This window comes from Triticum dicoccoides, chromosome 6A (assembly GCF_002162155.2).
Source record: "Triticum dicoccoides isolate Atlit2015 ecotype Zavitan chromosome 6A, WEW_v2.0, whole genome shotgun sequence".
Lineage (NCBI taxonomy): Eukaryota > Viridiplantae > Streptophyta > Magnoliopsida > Poales > Poaceae > Triticum > Triticum dicoccoides.
In genome coordinates, this window is record NC_041390.1 from 626549352 (window position 1) to 626557930 (window position 8579).

At 42.6% G+C, this 8579-nt stretch overlaps 1 protein-coding gene across 1 annotated transcript; it reads right to left on the reverse strand.

Annotated features, from left to right (window-relative positions):
- Nucleotides 1-545: 545 nt before the first annotated feature.
- LOC119318655 (plant intracellular Ras-group-related LRR protein 6-like) lies at nucleotides 546-7150 on the reverse strand. The gene is made up of 21 exons (XM_037593235.1): nucleotides 6938-7150; nucleotides 5967-6030; nucleotides 5743-5879; nucleotides 5574-5660; nucleotides 5143-5218; nucleotides 4918-4992; nucleotides 4754-4823; nucleotides 4591-4668; nucleotides 4445-4505; nucleotides 4266-4344; nucleotides 3719-3809; nucleotides 3375-3435; nucleotides 3210-3280; nucleotides 2978-3051; nucleotides 2601-2738; nucleotides 2382-2486; nucleotides 1739-1863; nucleotides 1569-1665; nucleotides 1420-1494; nucleotides 1110-1165; nucleotides 546-863 (listed from the first exon to the last, which is right to left on the reverse strand). Exons 1-21 carry the CDS (start codon nucleotides 7000-7002, stop codon nucleotides 788-790), a joined length of 1761 nt encoding a protein of 586 aa, XP_037449132.1. The 5' UTR covers nucleotides 7003-7150; the 3' UTR covers nucleotides 546-787.
- Nucleotides 7151-8579: the final 1429 nt, after the last annotated feature.

The window sequence follows — 8579 nt, forward strand, 5'->3', positions numbered from 1 at the left end:
GACGGTAGCGGTGGAGGAGGCGGAACAGCTGGTGGCGAAGGCAAAGGACCTGGCGGCGACGGTAGCGGTGGAGGAGGCGGAACAGCTGGTGGCGAAGGCAAAGGACCTGGCGGCGACTGCCGCAGAAGAGTTGGCAGCACTTGCGGCTGAACAAAGTTGGACGACTCTACCGCCGGCAGAGGCTGAGTCGGCGAAACGGCTCCCGGCGGCAGTAGAACAGCTGCTGGCAACGGCGGAAGAGGTCACGTCGGAGGCGGCCGCCTTAAGGAAAAAGATGGCGGCCAGGAAGAAGGTCGATTCAGCAGGACCGGCGTCCCTTCTTCCAAAGAACCTAGCCCCCGCAAGAGAACAACCACCGCAATAAAAGGAGAACGTCGCCCAACGACAAAGAGTAAAACATTTTGCTGATGTAACTTCGTTTGGGTTCATCTTTCGTTTCACTACCACTCAAAAATCAATATTGTATTTGTGATCGGGTAACTTCTCCGAATGATCAACAGCAAAGCAATATAATTTTAACACAGCAGACGAAAAATCTCTAGAGATTTCAGCCAACAAACACCATCGAATTATAAAACACAAATCACATAATCTTGTGTCCAGCTTATAAATATTGGAATATGCATGTGGCAAACCATCTCCGTTCTCGCGCACTTCAACCACACACTGTCAATTCAGTACACTTCAACCACACGGTCAATTCAGTACATAACCACAGGAAACTTATTCAACAGGGGAAACCAAGGAAATAAGTCCAGCCAGAATTTGCACTTGATGATGGTATTATTCAGTTGGATGGAAGCTTTTCTTTGAGATAGCTGAGAACAGCTTTTGTTCCTCGCTCCAGAACAGTCCTCCTTATGCTGTACAAGAAAGCAAAACGAGGCTGGTCATATTTTTCCTGCCCAACAGCTTTCCTTTCCCCCCTCCCCTCAAATGTAAATTTTTGCGTTCAACTATGAACCAATAATATGTTGTCATTGAGAGATTTCTTTTTTCCTTTCCATGTTGACTCTACAAATTAGATATAGGACTGCCAAGGTTGTGTAATCGTGGATCTTGTGTCAACATAGATCCATCACAGAAAAAGCGTGAGGATAGATGTTTACCTCCTGAGGGGATTTCCATCAAGTTTGAGCACTTGCAGGCTAGGCTCAAGCAGACCCTGCTCATAAAAATCCAAAATAAATAAAGGTTTATAGCATTTCAGCGAGAGATAGAGAAATACATAATTTAGGAGTAGGGACAACTGTTTGTTATAAAATTTAGACATGATGGTATCTCTTTCAGGATTTCTGCAAGCAACTACTTTGTAGAAATACCGATATATTTTGAGTGAGGCATAAGAGGCAAAATGGCAAACCTATAACCGCATTATTCTGACTTGTAACTAATTGTAAGTGTAAAAAACATACATACCAGCTCAGCTGGAAGCCTTGTTATATTGTTGTCTGAAAGATCTAGCTCGATGAGAGCAGTAAAATCTTTGATACCCTGTTTAAGTGCAGAAATGCATATAAGTGCTGATTGTAAAATCAGAAAACAAACCTTTAAACCCTGATAATTACCTCTGGTATGGTTGAGAGATTATTTTGACTGAGATTAAGAATACGTAGATATTTTAATTGTACAAGCCCAATAGGAAATTCCTGAAGTTTCATTCGCCTGTTCATATATCAAAGAAAGTAAGTTCTATAAAATGGTTTACGTAGCGTAAATACTTTACATATTTTCCAACCTAAGATAGAGTTCCTGCAGTTGTGGTAATGAAGAAACCACAGAAGATTCACTGAATGAGGATGCATTGCCACTTAAATCCAGAACTTCAAGTTTTGATAGAGACACAAGATCAGTGGACGATATCTGCAAAAATAATTAACTATTATATATTACAAAATGAGATGTAAAACACAATTGTAGATTTCCATGTCAAAGTTACTATTTCCTCACTCATCCATTTTGTTCTATAAGACAATTTAGTCGTATTTAAGCTATGTGTTGCCAACTGCCAAGAAAACATAACAGCCATTACACGGATATTTGACATGGTATTCCAGTTAAGTGAAGTGAAGGGTATTATATAGAAATAACGTAAGAAATTTTGGAAACCAATGACAAATGATTAATAACATGAGACACGAGTAGAAGTATAGAATCGCTTTAATTGTTGAGCCAATAACTCTTGTAGGTTCAACAAACATCGATCAAGTTCCAAAATTGGTTATCTCATTTATTTTCACTTTATGGCATCATAATTCAATACCAACACTATGCAAGACTGGTACTCACACTAACAAAATTAGAGAGAAATAGACATTGAGCATCTATTCGTTAATAATAAAACAGAATGTAAGCATAGTAAGACAAGATCATTATATTACCTCTGCTAGAGGATTATTGTCCAGCTTCAAGGTAGTGAGACTGGGAAGGGAGGAAACAACCATGCCAGGCCACTTTTTTATCTTGTTATTAGACAGAATCAAAGCCTGCAAAAAAGGAAGTGGGAGATAAGAACATGAATTAAGTTGAAACCTTCATATACATAAAGACCATGCAATTAAGTTAAACATCATTAATAACAACACAAGAGTTCAACTCACTTGAAGTGATGAGCACAGGGACAACTCATTTGGCAGATCTTCTATCAAATTCTTAGAAAGATCAAGTTTCACCACATCACTTGTCTCCCAAGCTGCAGGGGGTACATTGGGCACACCAAGACCACTCAAATTCAACTCCTAGCAAAGTAAATTGACATCAAATTGTCATTTAATATACGAGAACTCAGCTACTTGGTTTTCTCAACCACTTTTAAAAATATAATAAACTCATAAAACACAATAGTGAGTTAGTTACTTCTATCACAATGGCTCTGAACTTGATCCTTGGATGGTTCAAGATCCATGTGAGAAAGTTCATAGGAAAAGGTGATCTACCTTATGGTATTGCAAATATGCTAGTAAAATAATCTAAGTACCTTTGAAGATACAGATAATCGTCTTGCTGCAGAAATCTGGTCATCTTTTGTTGGGGTGGTTCTAGAGCCTGATGCTGCAGGAGAAATGTGTTTAATATAGATTTTTACTGATGTTGAAGCATTTCTAAATGCAAAGGCACGATGTTACAGTTACATGTACTAAACAAACAATGGAAATTACTAAACACCACAATCATAGCTGAAATGAATATGACTCGGCACTTTCAGTTACCTTCCTCCTCAGAAGAAAGGCGGCTTCGCAGATACTTCATCAATGTTGATGTTGGTCCAGAAACCAAAGAACTGACAACCAACATGGATTAATATGATGACAACTCTACGTAGAAGCCTGACAGACAGTTTTTACAGTGTTAGGAGTACATGACTTGTAGCATACCTACGAAGTGCCCTCATAGGATTTCCGCTAAGCAGAAGCTTTCTTAGGGTTGTCATTGTACCTTGAAATTGCATGCATACATTAGTATCCAAAACTATAGTATTTGGCAAGAGAGCAGCACACCATATACTCAGCTCTTATTACATACACATATGCAAGAATTGAGCATTACAAACCATCCAACACATATACAAGACACCAACGCGCAAGTGTTTTCATGCACATGCACACATAGAGATCATAGCTGTGCAATGTATCCTTATGAGTGATCACATTGTTAAGCAAAAAGGCAAACAGCAGGAATGGTACTACAAGAGATAGCACTGCATAACACAAAAACCTACCTAGTTCGGGTGGAAGGCCGGATAATGCGTTGTTTGACAGATCAAGAAAACTGAGCTTGAGTTTGCAAGCTCCCACAGGATACTCCTTCAGCTGATAAAAACAGTAGCATGTTTATTAAAAAAAAGATCAACAGTATATGACCTTTACTTTATGGATGCTGTTGTTATGTTAATTCTAGCATACTGGATGCCAAGAGTTGCATTTTTGGTCACAAGAATGTTCAGTGTTCTCAATGCTCTCATAACATTAAGTTAAGATTAATCTTTATGTCAGTTATTCGTATCATGACAACTTTCCACAGTTTCCCTGGAGATGCAGTAAGTAAGCTAATTAATGACAGATCAAAACCAAACTGTGAGGAAAGATTATTTGGCATCATGGAACAGATAACTGCTGTACTCTATTCACTACATGCAACTATAAATAATCAGTAGCTGAGAAGGAACTCAAACTAAAATTGGTTAAATGATGCAAAATAAATGTGAAGCAGTGGAAAAACTAGAAGACCATATTGACAATTCTGTCATGTAACGAATGGAATAAAACCTGATTGGAGTGAAGATCAAGTGTTCCTAATTTTGATAGCATGCCAATATCATCTGGTATTGTCGACAATAAATTATTTCTAAAACAGAAAAAAGAAACAGAGTTAATTTACATCATAAAAAATAGTTCACAATAAGGAAAAGCGTAACTATATTCTGAAGTCGTGGTAGATAACTAACCCCATGTAGAACTCAGCTAGAGAAGAAGATCCCTTTATGGAAGAAGGAATCGAAGTTATCTCTGATATAAAAAGGTTAAAAACTGTCAGTGTTAATAAACTGATGCTCATACACATGACAACACATAACAGGGAAGATTAACTCACTGTTCTGGTGCAGGTCCATTCGAACTAATTTTGAAAGTGCTCCGATACTAGCCGGAATGGCCGTAAGTTGATTTTTCGCTGCCAGTATTTAGATGTTACTTTCAGGTAAACAAAAACTAGAACTAACATTTATATTCAATAGTATTATGGTATTATTGCATACCAGCATTCAGCTCTGTGAGCAGTGTCCATGATGTGAACATATTTTCTGGAAGTAGCACAAGCTTGTTTCCCTGACATTTTGTGGCAATTTAAGTTTTTTGCGAACAAAGGTCAAGCAGCCCAAGAAAACGAATATTCAACTTAAGTTCAATCCGGACTTTGTACCTCCAGATCAAATTTACTCAGCTTGCAGCAACCAGCAAGTTCATCTGGTAATCTGGATATGTTGTTGTTTGATGCCTACAAAGACAGACAATGAAATATATTACTTTTTGTGTGTCCAGACTAGAGAATGAATCAAGTGATATAATTCAGTAATGATCAACTGCAGATTGATAGAAGCCCCAAAAAACTATTGTGAAAATAATAAATGCATTGACTACAGTTTACCTTGAGTTCTGACAAGTTCAAGCATCTGCCAAGGCTAGCTGGCAGCTCAGTGAGGCAATTATTTGAGAAGTCAACCCTGCACAAAAACAGTGGCGCGTTAATACATGAATATTTAACATCTCAGATAAAGTTTTGGGTCATGTGCTAATCAGTAAGTAACATTTAAAACCCACAAAACGGCACCGACTGGTGTTATGAGCCCTATAGTTAATGCCCACTGAATGACAAGATTCAGCATTAATGTTGAATCTTAGGTAATTTTTATTCAGAATAATGGATACATATGGAGTAGAGAGTTATACTGGGGCCCATAAAACTTTCAGCATGATAATACATGGTGGATAAGTTGTTCTTATCAATGGCACAAACCCATAGTATAATGGAAGTCAATAAATGTAAAGTGAACAAGGAAGAGTACATGATGTACTAACTTGATTAAAGCAGTAGCCAAGCCAACTTCTTCGGGTATAAGTTTTATTTGATTGAATGAGGCATCCAGTGATTTCAACAAAGGAAGGCTGCACGAAAGTCGAATGCCATGAGGTGAGACAATAATAAAAGGGTCAGCACTGAAACTTATTAGGAAAATCCACCACATACTCTCCAATAGCTGCAGGAAGGGAAGATATCTGATTGTGGCTTATGTTTAACACGACAAGAGAAGACAGATTCCTAAGGTCTTCTCTCAATACTTCCAGGTTGTTATGAGCCAGTATGAGCTTCTGAAGGTCGACTCCCTGAAATTCAAGCAAGGCGTGGTTAGATTGATCTAATTGTGCCATATAGAGGTCCTGCATAAGGGGCACCACAGTGGCGCAGCTTACCTCCCACCATTTGTCATCCAGGCTGCCCGTGTCCAAGTTGTTGTACACCTCCCCGGGCACCTCGCTGAGGAACGAAAAAAAAATACACGAAGATGTGCCGTCAGTGGGAAGATAAAAGATGCAGCAAGTACAGGTCAAGTATTACACCTAGTGTATGAAACAGGGGAAATCCATGAACAAGCTCCATAGGCTGAACGTGGGTTACGATACACGATTCGTATTCGATCTCTGAGAACACCGTGACGCTAGAACGCAGTACAGCATATTAAGTAATAAGTTGGGCATGCAAAGCGATGAAAACCCCCTGAACTGTGTTAGTGTGTTCAGTTATCTTGTGACTTGGTCTTTGCCTGTATGTAGGGATGCAGAGCTGCGCCCGATCCGCCCCGCTTCGCAGTCAATGTTGATCAGGTTGGTTGTGATCTTCCCAGTTCAGATTTAGTTCAGATTGAACTAATCTCCTGTTTTTGCGGTAGCGCATTACTCACGATCGTGCACACGCTGGCTCCTGTAACTGCTGTACGCAGCTCTATGTGTGCCATGTACTTGAACACTAAGGAAAACACAACTACAGTTTCAGTCAAACTCTGTTTCTGTCAAACTGAAGGTAATAAATACTAGTACTACAGTAGCAGGAACAAGGAATCTGCCCAAAATGGAGCTCGCTAGTGGGAGTCAGGCTGCACACCCATTTCGGCGTCGGTTACGGCGGCTTCCGCGCGCCCTGCGAGGAATTAATCCCCCACGTTTACATACACTGGCGGAATGAGCCACGTCGCATCTGAATCTGGCAACGCATTTGGTTTCTGTGGAAGTGGCCCATTTTACCATCGGTCGACGGCAGGGTCGACGGAGACCAAGAACAGCCAGTGGCGGAGTGGAACAGATCGAGATCCGGCTCTTTCGAGCAAACAGATGGATGATGGGGGATTTGATTTGAATTGAATTGACCGGAGGGGGCTGGAGAGTACCTGAGGGAGCGGTTGGAGAGGTTGAGGGAGCCGGACTCCCTGGCGGACTTGAGGATCCGCTCCATTCTCGTCGAGCTTCCGGCGGCAGGCGGGCGGCGGAGGAGGGCCTTCAGATCGCCATTGCCGCCGTGCAGCTATGGCTACAGCAAGCAGCAGAGGCAGAGCAGCAGGCAGCAAAAGCCCAGCAGGCCCAGCGGCGAGCGGTTTGGGGAAACAAAAGTCAAGAGGGTCCACGGGGCCTCTGCTTATGGCCGTGCGCCCACGTTCAATGGTCAGGATGCGTTCCAACATTTGGTTGGAGACATGAAATGGAATCAACTTGATTTAGCTCACCTGTTGCACACAAAAAAATGATGATATTAGGGCTTCTCTGACCATCAAGCCGAACACCGCATCCGTCTGCGGACCGCGGATCAGTTCATAGACAATGATGGGGAAGTCGGCCATCCAACCGTGGTTACATTTGGAGCAGAATTTAATGAAAATAAACAGATTTGATGCGAATTTTAACAAACCGAACGATTTTCATTGAAGCTTGAATAACTTTTACATAAAACCGGATGGTTTTCGTCTAAACGAAGCACATTCATTACATTCTCAATATATTTGAACTAAACCATATTCTAACCTAGTCCAGATGATCGCCGGCGCACATTTCCCACGTCTCTTGTCTTTCCCATGTCTGGCAGCAAGCTCATCGGACGGCTGTGAGCCTGGGGAGGTGAAGCTTCAGCAGGAGGGCCGGGTAGACTACCCTTCGCCTTTGCGAAGCCAAGCGGCTAATCGGCCACCGATGATCAGCCTGCCAAGCTTAGCTTCAACGGGAGGGAAAGAGTAGTGGTCGTCGTGGGACCCAAGCGTTGGCGCTATCCCATGGTCTACTCTTCCTCGCTGTAGGCGGCACCCGCGCACGTGTCGACTTCGTCGTTGTGGCATGGCCTATGCGGAGTTGGCAACATCGTCCTCGTCCTTGTCGTAAACTTCTAACTCCTCCTGCCGAACGTGGTACCGCCAACGGTCACAAGGATGTCGCCGGCGGAGCGGTAGGGTAGGATCAACGTTTCTTGCTCGTTGACATCCACCGTGATGTCCATGCCGGCGGCGAGTTGTTCCTCCACATACCGATGCTCGTCGAGGAGGTGGAGGTTCTAGGCCTGGTCGGCCTGTGCCTACGGGAATGCGGCCTCACGTTATTCGAACTCCACGTTGGTGTAGTGAGCACACGCCTCTGCGTGCTGATGCTGGCATGGTCCGGCGAGGATGGTGGCGTAGGCTCATTGCTGGTCGCCTCTTCCATTGGCTCATCTGCAACATTGGCCTGTGATGAGCTCGTCTGTCTACAGCCTGCTAATCGGCCGCAATGGGGCGATCTCCTAATTTTGTTCGGATGAGATGGTGTAGGCTTTGGAGTTTGAGGAGGCCATGGCGAGTGTGGTGCCGAGAGGAGATACAGAGCGGAGGAGGTTGAATGCTGTTGTTTGCTCAAGTGAGACGGTGTTGGGTCAAGATCATCTTGTTTCCCTATCTAGCTACGTAAAGTGGTCATACTCAGCTTATTTATTTTCGAGTCGATCTCGACTCAAGCCAAAAAACAAGACGATCTTGAGCAGCTTACGAGCCTTGAGCTTTTCCTGCAGTCCTA

Excerpts from the sequence above, each read along its gene's own strand:
- LOC119318655 (XM_037593235.1), bottom strand. The coding sequence starts at position 7,002 with ATGGAGCGGATCCTCAAGTCCGCCAGGGAGTCCGGCTCCCTCAACCTC. Across the intron at positions 1,864-2,381 it reads ACAATAATCCTCTAGCAGAG|ATATCGTCCACTGATCTTGT; the intron begins GTAATATAATGA and ends TTATTTTTGCAG. Across the intron at positions 864-1,109 it reads GATGGAAATCCCCTCAGGAG|CATAAGGAGGACTGTTCTGG; the intron begins GTAAACATCTAT and ends TTTCTTGTACAG.